Below are 18,262 nucleotides of genomic sequence, written 5' to 3'. Positions count from 1 at the left end.
CGGCAACACGGGGCGTAAGGCTGGAGGGGGAGGGGACGGGACACACCCAGGACGGGACGCCAGTCTGTCGCAAGGCACCCCAAGCGGGACTCACACCCCAGACCCACCGGAGAGCAGGACCCACTCAAACCCACTGCACCACCACGCCCCCCTCAGTTGTACTCTAGGAGGCTCGAGTACACCTCCCTGAAGCAGGTAGTGTCACGTTGCGTCAGTAGACCTGGGTTTGAATCCGTATTCACCGCGGTATTTGCCCTGCATTACTCCGGTGAAAAACACACACTGCTGTGTAAACAGGTCACTCGTTATAAAGGAAACCTTAAGCGGTTAATCGCGAGTGAAGTTTGGAGATAAGCTCAGGACTCCTGACTGTTTCACAGGAAAGTCAGAACCGTGAAACATTCATTCACGGGATTGTTCACTGATGGTGTAAACAGTGTGCATGGCGTGACCCCTCCCCATGACCTGTGGCTGTGCTTGGCATCCATTCAGTGCAGTGTGAAGAATGGCGCTCTTGTGCTGAGATACAGCAGGGAATCGCCGTGCGTGCCGGGGCCTCCCGTGGGCCCTTGCTTGTGTCCCTCGTGGGATCTGACTCATGAAGCCACTGGTTGCGGGTTCAGCTCCTTGAGCCCGTTGCACATGTCGTGCCTGGCTAAGTGCATTATGGGACAACGGAGCCCATGGACTAAAAGGTACCCGCCTATTCGGGCTCCTTCCCCATTGAACGCTCTATCCGAGCTCCTCCGTGAGGTTGTAGCCTGGCAGAATTATCCACCCCAAAGTGGTTCACCATGAAGTGTTTCAGATGCCAGGGCCTGTGGGTGGAAGGGTAACCATCACCCACAACATGCGGAATCCTCTTCATCAGACGCCACCTTACTTCTCCATCAAGCCATCGCTGCCGTTTTTCTGCGGCAGAGAGATCTCGAAACTGTGCCGCTTAGCGTGTTTGTAAATGCGAATGTGGCTGGCGCCCTAATCTTGGTTTGTAGACAGCGTGTGTTGTAAATAAAAATAAGATTTGAGTGACAGAATTGCTTTACTGAGTCTTGCAGCTAATTAATTTATGCCTTTCTGCTTTCAGCATTTGCCTCCTTGCCAGAATTACTGGCATTTGGGCACGATTCCTTTTTGATGTCCGCATGGAAGATTTTATATTAATTACTCTGCCGATTATTGTGAGAAAACATGCGTCAAACGAGAGCGTTTATAGGAAGTGAGGAAGTTTTGCTGTTTCCGAGCGGATGGAAACAGAGCGGGCGTTCCACTCTGTGACCTCCGCGGTGCTGCGGAAACTCTATCCTCCGTTAACCTCACCTGGTTTCGCCGAAAGTGCGTGCTTCCTTTAAGAAGCTGCTGCTCGTCAGATCTTGCTCAGAGAGGTCTTCCATTGTAGAGGAAACGCGCCGCTGCCTTGTTCCGGCAACAGGGCAGCACTGCTGTGCACCCCTGTCATGGCATCAAGACTGAAGAGGATGTAGGTGTCTCTCAGCGAGAGGAAGTAGGAGCCTGCGGGGCAGCTGACCATCATCTGGCCTCTTGCACGAGGACCAAACCCTCTGGGAACCGACACCAAGGCAAGATCAGCTCTCTCTCTGTGCGTTCAGTCAAGAGCTCCTAGTAGCGACACAGAATGGATCAGAAATCTGGATGAAGGAATTGTCCCCTTTGCACTTTTAAGAGTGGAGCATAACGTGAAGTACACGCTGGTGACAAGTGCAGGTGCATGAGGAGTATTTGTGTGCGCCTGATGTGTGTTTCTGTGTGGGTGTGTGAGAGCGAATGAGAGCGCGTGCAAGAGGACTGCATGTCCTGTCTCCCACTTGCACCAGCAGTGAGCAGCGGTGTTACACAGCAGGCTAAGCAGTCGTCCTCCTCCTCCTCCTCATCCTCCGCAGGAGGTTCGCTGTCAGCCCCAAGTCAGCGTCGGCCGCCAGCACTCAACGGGAGGTTACGGACCCCTGCGTGTGAACCGCAACTCAACATGCCACTTTTATTTTTCGGCTTCTGAGCCTCGGCGCCTAACCAGAAGATGACTAAAGGATGGCACGTTCCAATCCTGCAGGGGTGCAGATGTTGTCCTCCTGAATGGCCAAAATGTAATTTTTCTTAAATGGAGAAGGGAGAGGAAAACAGGATTGCGGAGAAGGGATGCGACCCTGGCCCCAAAGCACCGTGCCCTCATTCCGTTTATATTTATCAGCACTGAGAAAATGTATACAAGTTCTTTGCATATCATATAGTTCTGCTCTTTTATAACCAGGCTTTGCCAGCAAATATGTAAGTGTGTCACGTCCACGCCCACAACTCAGCCGACAACACCTGACTCTGTTCCAGCACCTGATTAACCGTTCACCCTTTAAAAGACCCTCCTCAGCTCCCATACCTTTGCGGAATCTCGTCAGGGACAACCGCCCTCCCTTGTGACTCCTCGCTCATACGCATCTCCGTTTCTCAGTTCACGTTCTCCGGTTTTGACCCCTAGTTTTGTTTCTCAATCACGTCCATGGATCTTCGTTTCAACTCCGATCGCCGTTTGACCGACTCTTCGCTGCATCTCCTGACCTCGCCCATGGATTCCCGGTCTGACCCCGACTGCCGATCGACCGACCCTTCGCCTGTCCCCGATACCGGGAACTTTCCTGATCATCTGACTCCAGACGAACGACTCCGCACTTGGGTCTTTCCGTCCCGGTTCTCTCGGCCTGTTGTGACAATGTGTGTACATGTGTTTGTTATTACGGTAAGGAAATTCACATTCTTGATTAACAAGGCTTGTGCATTAAATATATTTATTTATTGCTATTGTGCTATAAGCTGTTTACGATGCTCTCTGTGCAGTTATACGTTAAGCAAATAAATTGGTGTCACCTCACACATAATAGACATACAAAGGTCACTAAATTGTCATTAGTATTTTCTGTAGCATGAAATTCTAATTAACTTGTTACACATGCAAACCCAGCAGATTTATAAAAAAAACTGATCATCTGATCCTGGAAACAGCAGAGAAATGCAGCTTCGTTCTGCCCTCTTTGTTCTTCTCAGACTTGAATTTCTAATCTGAACCCTGCAGGCTTTTTCTAGTTACTCATGAAATACACCGTTGGCAGGGTGCAAACCTAATTGTAGGCCTCGCGGTGTCCGAAGTGTGTGTTTGTGTGAACGTCAGCTTGTTGGGAATGTTAATGTCTATAAGAAATGTCAGTTCATATATACGAAAATGAGCAACCATCCCTGTTTCGTTTTGCCCCTTGGCTTTAGAGCAAAAAAATTACAGACCAAACATCCTGGACAAGTGTGTCTCCAAGTGTGGGTCCAGTACATCCACAGAGACTTGGGCCTTTCCACATTTCCGTGTCTATTGAATCCATCGTACCTTTTCTCTCTTGAGCAGATGGTCACTGTTCCGGAAAAGCCTGGTATGAATGAGTGTTTTCAAAATATTGACCTTTACCTGAAACTAAGAAGGCAAGGCCCACCGGTGTGGTGAATTCCGTTCAGCTTCCGTTTTAATTTACATATTGACACAGGGACTCTAATGATACAAGCTGGCACCTGGCGATCGAATCACCAAAGTTCAAATCCCACTCCTGCTCTAGTGCTCTTCATCAGGGTACTTGAACTAAACTGATGTTGTCAGAGTAAAAATTACCTATATAAATGGGCAAATAATTTTAATAATCTCACAGTCCAGCCCTGTCATTTTAAGGAATTTCAGAGAAAGGTGTTGGCTTATAATAATAATAATAATAATAACAATGCACCATTTCCAGCCAGGGTACCACAAAGCTCTTTAAGTCCAAGGCCAGAAAGTACAGGGACATGCATCAAGTACTCTTAGCAATAACACTTGGCATTAATAAATCACAGATGGATATAATACTAATTAACAGTATACAATTAACTTAGAGGAACCCCAACAGTGGGTTTACATAATGTTGAATTGGCTTAAACTAACACAGTCTGGCAAATGAGGCAGGTTGTACTGCCAGTTTAAAGGAATGAACCGTTCTTTGTATTCAAAAAAGTGTTCATGTTTGCCAAATACATCATCAGTTCCTCCAACCGTAGCAGGGTTTTCTCGCATTGGCCAAACGCGGCGGCAGTGGCGGCATGTGGCTTGTTGGTGGAAACAACCATGGGGTGAGAGGCAGGTTCTCCTCTAATGGGGCTCAGGTCAGTGTTATTGAATTAGACAGCTGCCAGTTGATAATAATAATGTTTCCATCCCTTGCCACAGCCTGTGCTCCCGACCGTCTGGGAATCGTCTCCATTAATTGAGCTCTTAATCAGTGGATTGTTATCATAATTCTGCCAGACCTTTACAGCCGACTTTGATGCATAGCGGTTACGGGTGCAGCCATGAGCCGAACGCCATGCTCCGTTTAGCTCCTATTGATCTGGACAAAATCCAGATGTGTGGACTGGTCCTAGTTCTTGTGTTGAATCATGTTTTTATTTTTCTGTCTGGTCTCTAAAATTTCACATGTTGACTACAGTTGTTTTGAATGGTGCTTCTCCATGGAAATTCAAGTCACCAGTTTTACCACATATGGAGCCATTGCTGGAGTGGTCAGTGTATGCTTTGAATGGCAAACCATACGCGTCTCTCAGTTTTATAAGTTCCACAAACTGACTTATTGGGGTCCTTGATATTTATACGGACTAGTCTTGGCTTGTGGCCGGACTCTCAAATAGGAAAACATTTTGAACTCCTACGTGGTTTCTTGGAAACAGTTTTTCATTTTTGCAGGTTCTGTGTAAAGCGTTGAGGTGACTCGTCTTGTTTGTCTCTGTTTGAGTAATAGGCAGCTAACCTTCTTGCGTGACCAACTGCTGAAAGTAGTTGAATGGCAGTCAGCTTCAGCCTGTGGGCTTTTGTTTGTTTTCACCGAAAACTGTTCGGTCACAACTTGTTCATGTCACAGCCTGGAGAGCTGAGTGTTACCTTCAGAAGAGGGAGCACATACCTTCTTAGTCCAGGAGGAGCATATCTTGTGCTGAGCATCTGGTTCTGGAGCAGAGCCTTGTTACCCTCCTTGATCCCTTAGTGCCGTGTTGGGGTTGTCTGAACTGAGTTTTATGGCTTATTTCAGGATCATGCGAAGAAGGACCGGTCAGCTTGTCGGTTTACATGGCTGGTTTGGTTCAGGATCATGCAAAGAATGACAGGTCAACTCGTTGATTACTTGGCTGGTTTGGTTCAGAATCACGCGAAGAAGGACAGGTCAGCTCATTGATTACTTAGCTGGCTTGTTTCAGAATCATGTGAAGAAGCACTGGTCAGATCATTGGTTTACACGACTGATTTGGTTCAGGATCATGCGAAGAAGGACTGGTCAACTTGTTGGCTTCCGCAGCTGGTTTAGTTCAGGATGATGTAAAGAAGGATCGGTCAATTTGCTGGGTTATGTGGCTCCTCCTTGGTTTTGCCCTGAACCCTGAAATGAATTAAGCCCATTGATTTAAGTGCTCTTGCTTTGCATCTGGTTGCTATTTGCAGTATGATGATCTTTATGTTAAACACTTCCAGTCTGCACCGTCAGCTTTGACCCGATGGCCGAGTACTTGATCACGTGACTGGGCGCTCGCCTCGTGTGCCGTCGTCTTGCCCGTGACGCTCTCTCACGCGGATCTCGCATTCTCCTGTCGTCCGTTGCCGCGCAACCACCAGAAGTGATGGCGACGTGTTTGCTGTTGGCGTCCCTTTTTTTTTTTCCTTCTTTCTTCTGCTCAGAGGTCAAAGGCTGTTGGATCTACACGGGGTCGCGGTGCAAGAGAAGCCCCTTCTGCTTCCAGGCCTCACCCGGCGCACCCGGAGGAACTGAAGCGTGGCCAGATTTTTGTGCTCCAAATTAGACAGGACAAAGCCCAGTACCGACTGCTAAGCAGGTCTTTTAACCACAAGGACAAAAGAAACAAAAGAACTCTTCTCTCCTGGGGATTTTAGACCTTTCCCTCTCCTTCTCAATATCCTTTACAGTCCATTTTTCTGAGCTCTGCAGCCAGGGCACGCACCTTTCTGTGGAAATCGTAGCTGCACAAGGACCTGCTCTTCAGCGGATTCCGGATTTATTATTGAAATATCCCTGGGGCTTCTGCTCTCCATGCGAACAAGAATACCTATTTTCCTAAATGCTTCACTTTAAGCCACCATGAAAGAAACACATTACCTGAAATCAATAGGCACAGTGAAACACACGCTAAGTTTGTTTACCACTGAGGTCAGCTGCAACTTCAAACTGATTCACTTATTGAACTTAATTTACATGTTGTTGACATGACATGGCATTTACTCATCCGCTTGCTGCACAGTAATAATGGTTTATGGAATCGATTGCATTAGAAGGTTTTGCACATTCAAGAATAGTTGTTTTTTTATTAATTTAGCTGACAGGTTTGTGCACTAAGCTACATATTATGATGCATCCATGTGTACAGCTGAGCTTGATGTATCAGTTTAGGAGTAGGGTATTACAGCAGGAGTGGGACCTGAACCCAGGTCACAAGGCTGAAGGGTGACAGCGCTAATCACTGTGCCACCTACTGCCACAGCAAGACCGACGGCAGTGTCTTGCATGTACCGGGGTCAGGGTGAGGGTTAATCCCCCTGTTGAACAAATGTAGAGCAGAAGTTGGCATTGCTGTAAAGTACACTGGTATATCATTTGTTGGTTTGCATAATCCATTTAACCTGTAATCTAGAATGGGACGGATTATCCGTGGTCAGAAACATGCAAGTACTGTGTCCCCGCTGCCCGTCCTGCCTCTAGACGAGGAATTGGCCCACGCCCATTGTTTCCGCAGGCTTTGTGTGACCGGACCAGACCGTTGTAGCATGGGGGGGTAAGTACTCTTGCACCTGGGGGTTATGGGGTCAAGTCCCTGTTGAGGGAGGCCCTGCTGTTGTACACTTGACTCCAGTACTTCAGCTCAGTAGCTGCAATAACAGTACAATGTGGCTGAAGGTGTTGGGTAAGAAATACCGACAGGAACCCAGATTCTCTCTCGCTTAATTAGCATTCAGCTTGCTGCGAGGCAGCACTAGGCCATAAACTCACTCTGCTTCGGCTCAATATAGATTTAACATGAGAAAAAACAAGTACGTATCTCTTCCTGCCAGCACGTACGACTTAGCAGTGAGGTTTTCGGTGTGCGTTTGTGCCGCCCTGCGTAACTCGGAGGAGGGAACGGGCGCTTTCGATGGAGGTGGGAGATGGGCTAGTGGAGACATGTTGCAAATAACCCGTTTTGTAAGAAAGAAGACACTCGGTCGGTCGATTTCCGTTCGGGTCACGGTTCGCGGGGAAGGAGGATTTACGGGTTTCCCTCAAGGTTGGCTCACGATGAGGGGGATCGCACGCAGAGATCTCGGTTCCTGATTTTGTCTCGTGGCGCAGATTGTGCCGCGCATTTCCTTACTTCCTGTATCGCAGTGGCACTAAGCAGCGCTTGAACGAAGACGCCACCCGTACCTCGGTAAACATCTCAACAAAAGCAGAAGAACTTCCTCGTGGGTCTCGACAGGCGTGACCTTTCACCTTTTCCAGAAAGTTCCCCCGTTGAAGCGAACCGCACGGGGGAGGGGCAACGGGGGCAACGTCGGCAACGTCGGCAACGTCGGCAGCCGTCCCCACAAAGCCTTTGAAGTGTCTGTAGTTCTCAGTAACTCGGCCGGCAGAGTTCCTCTTCGCTGACTGAGACCGTCTGAAATTAACACTTTTTTCAGCCGCAGCTCTCTTGCACAAAATGACGCGATAAGGGTTTGCTCCACTCAGGTCGACAGTGTTAAGTGTTTAAAAAAAAATATATATCTGTTACACGGTAACTAAGATTATTTGTGTAGTTCTTGAGCCTTTTAGGGACTATTTATGCTATGTGTGCATATATGGGCCTTTGAATTAAGGTACTACTCTGCTTTCTATTTTAGAAAAAGACTAAAGGTTTATATGTTGATCGCCAGGCTTAGTGTTTTTAGTGCAAATTTCATTACCAGTCAAGGAAACATCTTCACTTCAACATCACTGCGTTGTTGTATGTATGCTGCTGTAACCTCATGCACTTTTCTTTGGGATCAGTGGTCATCAGTCACGTCAATAATCAAACCAGACCATGTAAGCTACCAATCTTTTACATTTATTCATTTAGCTGACGCTGTTCTCCAAAGGGACTTACAATGTTAATATTACTTACCCATTTAGACAGCGGGGTAATTTTACTGGAGCGCGCGCACACACACTTTCTGAACCGCTTGTCCCATACGGGGTCGCGGGGAACCGGAGCCTAACCCGGCAACGCAGAACGTAAGGCTGGAGGGGGAGGGGACACACCCAGGACAGGACGCCAGTCCACCGCAAGGCACCCCAAGCGGGACTCGAACCCCCAGACTCCCTGGAGAGCAGGACCTGGTCCAACCCACTGCGCCACCGCACCCCCTTTACTGGAGCGATTTAGGGTAAGTGCCTTGCTCAGGGGTACTACAGCCAGAGGTGGGGATCAACCCTGCAATCTTTGGAGCCACAGGCAGTAGCTCATCACCACTACGCTGCCAGCTGCCCCTACCTACTGGTATCTTTTTCTCGCGCTGCTGTGCACCAGTTTGTCCCCAAGGATGTGAGGACAGAGCGGATGGATGGAGAACCGCTAGAGCCCACCGTAACCCCCCTTGGTGCCCCCAGCTCTTGGCACACTTACCCATCTGACACAGGCTTATTGCCACCCAGTGTAGCATGCAGTGAATCCTGGGAAATGTATTTCTCATTATTTCTAATTATTCTGAGCTTTTGGAACTGGGTCCTGTTCCAGACTAATGTGGCTTTCATCCAGAAAGAACTGAAACTAGACTTTTACGAAGCACAACAAGTGAAAAGTGTGTCTCCTCTGAACACCACCACCCTCCTTCTCCACAGCGACTCTATTAGCAGAGCAGAGGCAACCGTCAATCCTAAATATGGAAACAGCATTAATGGCGAGGGGAAGCCTCCGAAAGTACTCGGAGCTCAAGTTCTCCTCCGAATGATTTTTATCAAGGCAATAATGGGGAGATTAAGACACTGGCTGCTGGGAGATTTCACCAAGCACGTCTGTCGGAAGAAAGGCGGTGTAAGTCATTCGGTCGTGTCTTGTCTGGTAGCCAGTGGGCGGAGGGACAGGATGTTTTTCGTGTTCTGTGGAAAGGCAGGTGGAAAGAGCGACGGCTCAGAATGACTGAGGACTGGCACCGGCGGCCAGAGAGCTGCGGCGGTTTCTCTTTCTCCAAAGCCCGTCTTCAGAGAGCAGAGATTCTCGATGCCCGTTGTCTCAGAGGTGGTGAGCATAGTGAAGGTAAGGCCTGCGGGTCACGCACTTAATGTTCCACCTCTACTTGACTTACTGTTCGCCAATAGTCTTCATGTGGATAGGGTTAGAGGTCTTCTCAAAGTCACTTGTGAGACTGAAAGGTAATCTTGACGGTTTCTGTTCCCCAAAGCCCGGTCTTATTCCTGCATGCCCACAGGAATAGAGGATGTCTACAGGAGCAGTCAAAAATCTGAGCACACATGGGTAACCTGGCCACTACCTGGAGAGGACAAACTGGACAGAAGTGAGAAAAAAACTGGTTTTAGCAAAGGGAATCTTTTGACCGCTGCTGTTTGCCAAACCCTTGTGACTACGTGATCTTGGTAACCGACCACCTTCGGTAGTTCGCACAACCTGTACCGCACTTCAAAAGAGCTTTAGTCTGGCTTGTGTGGGAGGATAAGGTAAGTAAAGTATTACCGGTGGCATGTTTTGTCCTCAAGTGCTCTCTCAGAGCAGCTGCAGCTGGCACAGCAGACAGCCGAGTCAGCAGCATTACTGAAAGAAAGGACCAGAACATTTGATTCATAGCTGCCCCTGCATGTTTGCTTATGTGTAATTACGTTATTTAACTTTGTAAAATTAAATGAAGCGAAGCAGAAGTTGGCAGAGGGGAGATGCATCAGCCCTGGGTGTGAAAGTGGGGCGGCAGGATGAAAGTTCAGGACCACCTTAGGCGCGTCACGGTCATCGGGAGGGAGGGTGGAGGTTTCCCCGAATCGGTTAACTCAGAAACCTCTGGTTTTAATGCTGATGTGTCGCTATGAAGAAATGGAGTAATGGATTTTGCAGTTAATTCTGTTGTGCATCTCTCCTAACATCTATATCTGTTTGAGGGGAGTGGAGTTCACAGATGTAGATGTAATGTTCCGGTAACAGTGGTTAGAGCTGCTACCGAAAGGTCCCAGGTTTGAATCTCACCTCCAGCTGTAGTACCTGTGAGCAAGGTACTTACCCTTAAATTGCTCCGGTAAAAAAAGTTGCCCAGCTGTATAAATGAGTAAATAACTGTAAGTAGATTAACATTGTAAGTTACTTACAATTATTATTGTAATATTTATTTTTCAGTTATCATTGTAATGTAATAAAACCTCACTTTACTCAGGTAAATTAAAAAAATGTAAGTCCAAGCTGAATGCAGGAGCACCACACAGTCTGAGGCCCATAGTTACCTTTTCTTTCGATGATCACTGTGACTGCAGCTCATGCGATTCATCATTGTAAAGGTGAGGTTTCTACAAACGGTATAAGACGCCAATTCCTTTCTCACTAAGGTGGTCCGACGTGTCTCAGTGGAGCTGTGGTCCACCTCTGGAGAAAAGAGAGAGGCGATTGTCTAAGTTACAGATATGAGCCAATCGTGTTTAGATTGACTGTAAGAGTAACGGAGTGATCTTCAGTAAGTGGTTCCAAACACCTCCGGCTTTCACTTTCGCAGTCTGTCGGTCCACCGTGGGCAGGGGGTTGAATGTGCTTGGCTGCGGCACTCTATTTTCTGCCCATGGGGGGGGGAGACTGACACAAAGCCTCCCTAGATGCTCCATGGATGGAGCCCAGCGAGTGTCGTGGGCAGAAACTTTCTGTACTGCAAGAGCAAGGGGGTGGGTGGGTGGCTATGGGGGTGGGCTGTCATTGAGAGTTCCTGTTTTTCGCACGCCGTCCAGCCCGATGTGTGTGGAAACGGTGCAAAAATAGCACTCAGGAAGAGCTGCTGCAAACGGCACGGAGGGGGAGGGACGGGGAAGAGAGTCGGTGCTGAGATCCTGCGCCAAATGGGAACCCTGCGACAAAGCCCGCAACGGCTGCCCTCGCCGCTTCCGCCGCCAGCCTCGGGAGTATCTGCGCCCTTCACGACAGAGACGGTCCACGCAGAGATCGCTTTCGCGAAAATGTCCTTTTCATGGTACCCTGCTCTGCAGCGGCAGTTATTTTAACCTGCTGCTGAAAGGTGCTGTTAGAAAACAGGCTCTGTGGGGGGCGGGGGGGCAATGACTATGATCGCAGGTCCGTCCTTTTCCGTGACCCGCGCCTGGTTCCCTTCCAGAGGGATCGGTAGTCAATTTACAGCTCCTGAAAAGATCATAAGCTCGAACCCCCGGCCCCAGCGCTTTGCTGTTGCTGCTGCTGCAGCGTTCAGACTTGGACCACAGAATGTAGCCCATATAGGGCCCCGGGGCCCCGAGGGCAAACGTGTTTGCGGGAGAGTGGAAACCACTAACCCTGACCCCCATCCCCCACCCCCCACCCGTCTCTGTCTAGCAGCGCCGTGGAAACGGAAGTCAGCTTTGCCCTGATTGGACGCAGATGTAAGGATGTGACAAATCAATTAGATCAGTGCAACAAAACAAGCCGCCGGTGTGACGGTAATCGAAAGCAAGGTTTTCCCACCGCTTCTTTTCCGCCATTTCTATTACGGCACCTTCCACCTGGGTGGAATCAATCGGCGACGGAAACAACAAGGAGGTCTCGACAGTTTGAGACCTCTCGCTCGTGCACGGTGTTCTATAAATCAAACAAGTTAGCACAGGCAGGTAAAGCAGCTGGTGTAACGGTGGTTCCCCGGTGACTTGGAGGAGCCGAGCGAAACCGGCAAGCGAAAGGCACATAACGTGGACCGTGGCTTTAGAGCGGGAAGGTTAGGGTTAGGGATGGATTGGGTTCGAGTGGACCTTTCACACCTGTCCTCCTGGTGAGAGAGGGAGAGAGAGAGAGAGAGAGAGACGAAGCCTGTAACTAGTTAATTTCACCGTTTTCCCACCGGGTTTGCCGAGCTGGTACCCACAGTACTGCGTGCATGTGTGTGCACGCACTGACATACACAAACGTGCAGTGTGTTAGCGCATAGCAGACAAGTGTGTCAGTAAGTGGGCAGCACATTCTTACACGTGCATTCTAGTTCATGCGGCGTCGGTGAAGCGCAACGCGGCAACAGCGGAGATTCGGCTGTCGTGATCGGGCTGATTGCCGCGTCGCTGCCGTATGCGGCTACGTCAGGTGTTCAACGTAAGGATCGGGTCCAGAGGAAAAACGCCGAGTCGGATGGAGAGTTTGCGCACATGTAGGTAGCAAAAAATGACAGCGAGAGAGAGAGAGACGGGAGGCTCCCATCTGTGTTTACGGGTACAGCTGATGGATGTACCTGGGAGGCTGTGACATGTTTACAGGTATAACGTTACCCGTGTGGGAGGGAAGAGACTGCTGTGTTTATATTCCAGGAAATGTGCTGTGTTGGCCACGCTTATCGGCTTCGTAATCGCTGACGTGTCCCTGTCTGTGAGCACCTTGGGCCAAGTGGCCTGGTAGGCGGGGCCTGAGAGAGGCTCTGCCGTGCCGGTGTGGTCCCGACCCGCCTAGCCGCTCTGGGCACTGAACTCTCTCTGTTGTGCTTGCAGCGCGGGACCCAAAGGAGACAACATCTATGAGTGGAGGTCAACCATCCTGGGACCACCGGGCTCCGTCTACGAAGGGGGGGTCTTCTTCCTCGACATCGCCTTCACGCCCGACTACCCGTTCAAACCGCCCAAGGTAACCCCCTGCCTGATATCCCCCTGGGGGGAGAGGGGTTTTGCACTTATCATATTTTCTTTCGATACGCTGTATCTGCAGCGCCCTTCCCAGGGTAATTGAACCGCTTCGCGGCCGTTCGGAGGTAATGAAACTGTCCGTCATGCGCTTGCGTGTTTCAGCCCGTCGTGAGTCGCTGGCGCGTGTAGCTTTAAAGCACCGATGCCACCGTTGCCCACGTGGGTCCGAGTCCTCCAGTTGTCAGGCGGTACATTTTGACTGGCGCTCGCTTTGAGCCGAAAACACCAAGTGATTCTTTTTGAAAGGGAAGCAGACGTTGATGTTCGTGAAAAGCCAGCACGGCCCACTGCCCTCGAGGGCCACGGTTGCGCTCCTATTTGTCTCCGGGGGTTTCGCGATCCCGTCGGACTCGCATTCCACCCTCGAGCGCCTAGATTTTATGTTTACGAGCCTTTTGGCATCCCATGGCTTGCCTTGCATGACCAGAAACATCAAAGCACATGTTACGCTCGCACTATTTTTGGACGACATGCAGTCGCTATTGCGTCAATGAACTCTCCGTTCGAAATAAAAACACCGAGTCGTATAAAGTCCTTACAAAGTCCTTTTTTTTCCTCTCACTTTTTATTGCCCTCAAGTCAAGATTCCAACCAGCATCTGTGGGACGGGTGTGCCTTATTACACAGTGAAATATGACATTATGTACAATAAAGGCTTTTCAGCAGCAATTGATATTAAATCTTAATTAATTGGGAGTGTATGGTTTCTTCAATCAAATTTACTTCAGTTATGGACGCCGACAGCTGTTATAGACCAAGGCAATCTCCCTAGCCATTAAGTTGTGCTGGCGATGATTATTATTATTATGACAGTCATGATAATGGTGATGCAACGCTAGCACACCACTGAGCATTGTGGGATCCGGAAAAATGAAACGAGGAACTTCAGGTCATTTTGATAAAAACCACCCGAAGGTCGCAAACAGTTGAATACGTTTTTTACCGCGGGGTGTTCATTGAAGGTGTCTTTCGAGACGAGGATCGGGGGGTTTTGGGCTCCAGGCTGCTCTGTGTTGGCTGCTCCGTCTCACCTCGCACACGTCGCCGCGCATGATGTTTGCACATGTCTGAGGAACGTTGGGGTCGCTTCGAGTTTCCTCCTAAAGGTCAGCGCGATTTTCTCGTTCGTGTCAGTGGCTGAAAGTGAGAGTGTGTGTGTGTGTGTGTGTGTGTGTGCGTGCGCGCGCGACGCCACGCGTGCACGGGTTCCTCGTTCGTTCGGCTGAGGGATCTAAGTTTAGCAGTAACTCACGAGCGGCGTCCAGCGCAGTCGCTTCACCGGGTGCTAAAAAGGGAGCTGCTCAGCATTCAGGAGCGATCTTGCATTTGCAGGCGTTCCGAAAGCCTTATTTCCTTTTCGAAGCACAAACGATTGAACGGAGGCCTTGTGTTGTACCAGTTCTAGTTGTTTTCTGCAGGACGAGGGAGGTTTCAATGGAGCATAAGGACAATGGGGGCACAAGCATTTAGACTGTTTCCACTCTAAAATCCATTTTATTGTGGCTGTCCTTAATTTGCATGAAAAAAAAATGATCAAAATGAATGTGAAACTACAATGAGGGAAAAAATGGGAACATTTTAGCCTTGAAGGGAGCTCTGCAAAAGACTAATATTTCAGTAATGAATATTTAACATTTTCAAGAGGGCTTGTATTAAATAAAAGCCTATTAGAATATGTGTAATGTGAAAAACAGCTTTTTCCTGGAAAGTGTGGTCTTGTCCAGGTCACATTCCGCACGAGAATCTACCACTGCAACATCAACAGCCAGGGTGTAATCTGCCTGGACATCCTGAAGGACAACTGGAGCCCAGCGCTGACCATCTCCAAAGTGCTGCTGTCCATCTGCTCGCTGCTCACCGACTGCAACCCTGGTAAGGTCATGGCACACACCCCTGGAAAGACCTCCAAAGTTTTGCCCCTTGTCTTGGGTGTGGTGGGTTCCAAGCCCTGATGTGCCTGGAATACCCATGTTACTCACCCCAATGCACATGCTAATGTGCTTCATAAAAGGTCCAAGAACTCAGTGAGCATTTGTCACCCCTCGAGGGCAGTTCAACGCAGGTTAGCCACAAGGAGCAGTTAACACGTCGAGGTCCCACATTGTGAGACCACAGCGGCCGCCAAACACCATGACCAGGACTAAAGAAGCTTGTGATAAGGCCTAGTTTTCTTTTGGCAGCCAGTAATGACGAATAGGGGGGCGCAGTGGCGCGGTGGTTGGACCGGGTCCTGCTCTCCAGTGGGTCTGGGGTTCAAGTCCCCCTTGGGGTGCCTTGCGGCGGACTGGCGTCCCGTCCTGGGTGCGTCCCCTCCCCCTCCAGCCTTACGCCCTGAGTTGCCAGGTTAGGCTCTGGCTCCCCGCAACCCCGTCTGGGACAAGCGGTTCAGAAAATGTGTGTGTGTGTGTGTGTAATGACGAATGAATTATTTTTCATATTTCAATGCCTAGCTGATTTTTTTTTTTTTTGGCCAAATTTTTGAATAAATCTAATTGTAAAACTTGGTTTTACCAAAATGCACACCATTATTTCTTTGGGCAAGTCATGTTAAAAACCTCCAGGTTGCACGTCCGTGACATTAAGCACTGTGCTACCAGCCACCCTTATAATAAATAATTTAAGGGTTGTTCCTGAACAGGCAGGGCTAACAATTAACCCCAGGTGGTGCCTCTTTGTTACCAAATGTCAAAGGCTTGGAGAGACAACGTCACCTCGAGCAGGACTGAGATACGGTGCATTGCTGCGTTTGACACTCCGTTGTAGCTCATGCCAGAGACCTGTGCCTTTCCCAGTTCCCCACAGCTTCAGCATCTCTCTCCCTCCCTCCCTTTCTCCAAACCCCCCCCCCCCCCCCCCCCCCCCCCCATGTCTCGAGTGCAGCTGATCCGCTGGTGGGGAGCATCGCCACACAGTACCTGACAAACAGAGCCGAGCATGACAGGATAGCCAAGCAGTGGACCAAGCGGTACGCCACATAGATCTCCCGGTGCAGCCCCAGCCCCCCCCCTCCAAAGCGCCCTCACCTCCCCCACCTCGTGCTCCGACCCCCACCCCCACTCTGGAGAGCACCCCCCATCCCCCTTGCTCCCTCCCTCACACCTTTTCTTTTTGTGAAAAGAACTGTCCTTTGTTCCTTGTTGACTTGAAAGCTTCTTTTTATACAAAGAGCAGACTTGGATTTTATTTTCCAATTTACTGAATGTTGAAACTAGAAAAAAATCTTGATATTATTATTATTATTATTATTATTATTGCTACTACTACCTAGATGTGTGTAACGTGTTCTCCTCTTGAAGTGACGGCAGGAACATTGCAAATACCTTATTTTTACCTTCATGTGGTGTTCAGAATGAGTGTTTTCCCTTCCTGTTTCTCTTTCCGTTTTTACTGAAGCCGCTAATAGCGGGTGTGCGTAAGCAGGCTGACGATTGAAGACTTTTGTTTTGTCGGACCTGCGGCACCCAAATACACTATGGAGCGCCACTCACTTTCTAATTTTTTATGTATGTATTTTTTTAAGATGACGTTGATGTTGACTGCAGATGTTTTTTCTCTGTCTGTCGCGAGCCGTGAAATTGCGCCGACTTCTCCGCTGCCTGCAACGTTTGACAACCAAACTATTTGCTGTACACTTGCATTATGAAAGAGATCAATAAAACACTGGCCGGAAATGCAGCCTGCATTTGTGTGACTTAACTGTTCCTGGGGCTCTGACTTCTGTGTGAGCAGCAGTGTGTTTAATGGAACTGGTGTTTTTAATATTAGCAGAAAAGACTGATTCAAGCTGAATCCCACGGCTTAAGCAAAGAAATTCTTACTCATATTCCATGCTGACAGTAGTGATACAGTAAAGCCCATATTGCATATAGGGATTCCAGTGGTGACAGAGCATCATCTAGATCCCACGCTTTGACACCCTTTGAGAATGAATCTGAGTATTTAGAGAGACTGGGGGTTTCCCTGATGAGTAAAGAGCTCAGAGTCGGTCCACAGAGACAAGCCTGCCCCAGTGACAGCAGGAAGACAGTTCACCGTAACACCGTTCATTACACATTGTTTGCCTCAATTATTACCTACATCACGTTATCAGTCAGGGCTGGCACAATGGCACAGCAGGTAGCGCTGGTGTTTCACAGCTGCCAGGCTATGAGTTTGGCAGTGGGTTTGAATTCAGCTCATCTGTGGAGTTTGGATGTCCTGTCTGCGTTCACATCGGTCTCCACAGGGTGCTCTGGTTTCCTCCCACACTCCAAAGACATCCTTCAGGTGAATTGGTGACAAAATTGCCCTTTATATTAGTGTGTGTGTGATGGATCTAGCCTCCTGTAATTCCAAGATATCCTCTGCACCACCACAATCCTGCATTGACGTGTGGATATTGATAAAGGGCGGATAAAAAGTGATTCTTTCAGTACCTGAACGCTGAATTCCAACAGATTAGAAAAACATTTTGTATACTGCAAGAGTAATATCCTTTTCTAGAATGCACAAACACATTTTTTGAAAAAAATATTGTGTTCTTCCTCAGTAATCTAACGTTCTTTAGTGTGTGCAACCAGCCACATACTTATGGATTTTTGGTGCGATCAAAGTTATCCCATGTCTTTTTTTTTTTTTTTTTTTTTAAAACAAGTCTTGTCTGCAGCATTTCCTTTTGCACTTTCTGCGATTTGGAAGATGAAAGCCGAATCTACAAAGTCTCCATCCTCTTCCGAGGCACTTAAAACAGCCTTTGATTGCCGGCTGCCAGCTACAGCAACCAGGCTTTCTGTAAGAAAACACACTGTATTAGCGCACGCTGTTCTTGCATTCTGAATGCGGTCTTCGGATCGGCCGTACGAGCCAATCACTCGTGCGTTTCGCGCCCGCAGTCCGTTCGCACGCTTAGGTGGCCGTCCCTTACGATCACTCGAACCCTTTCCGTACAGCGCTTCCACCAGGAGACGACGCGGCGTTACGTGTCAAGATGTCACCGTCCCGAATTGACGCCTCCTGTCAGTGCCCAAATTATTGTAAGTCATGCTTTCATCAAAGAAATCACGGAAAAGTCTTCGGAAAATTCCTGCCGTTTTTTTTCCCCCGTGCTACACTTTAGTATTCTGCTGATCCTGCCAGCCTTTGTTCTCTGACACTAACAAGCAATATGTTAGAAGTCAAGAGCCAAGTGAAGCTGGTTATCAGGCCTTCACGCTGCTACTGCCTTATAATGAACCGCATAGACAGGGATTGGAACGTGTTCTGCAGCGTTTTCGGGGATATGCATATAACGACTAAGTTCACACGGCTCTGGAATACTACCTCGAGAAGATTCGTGAAGTTCCAGAATCATATTC

At 48.8% G+C, this 18,262-nt stretch overlaps 1 protein-coding gene across 3 annotated transcripts in view; it reads left to right on the top strand.

Annotated features, from left to right (window-relative positions):
- LOC108933369 (ubiquitin-conjugating enzyme E2 E2-like) overlaps nucleotides 1-16,598 on the top strand; it is a 41,984-nt gene extending 25,386 nt beyond the window's left edge. For 2 of the 3 annotated variants that reach the window (XM_029248199.1, XM_029248197.1), the window contains 3 exons: nucleotides 12,738-12,870; nucleotides 14,654-14,801; nucleotides 15,810-16,598. In XM_029248199.1, the coding sequence (XP_029104032.1) occupies nucleotides 12,738-12,870; nucleotides 14,654-14,801; nucleotides 15,810-15,907 (379 nt within the window). In that variant the 3' untranslated portion in view covers nucleotides 15,908-16,598. Of the gene's footprint in view, nucleotides 1-12,737; nucleotides 12,871-14,638; nucleotides 14,802-15,809 lie in introns of all 3 variants that reach the window. The other variant, XM_029248198.1, reaches the window with a different exon arrangement.
- The last annotated feature ends 1,664 nt before the right edge of the window (nucleotides 16,599-18,262 follow it).

Source organism: Scleropages formosus, chromosome 23, assembly GCF_900964775.1.
Source record: "Scleropages formosus chromosome 23, fSclFor1.1, whole genome shotgun sequence".
Taxonomy (NCBI): Eukaryota; Metazoa; Chordata; class Actinopteri; order Osteoglossiformes; family Osteoglossidae; genus Scleropages; species Scleropages formosus.
This window is presented reverse-complemented; position numbering and strand designations above follow the sequence as displayed.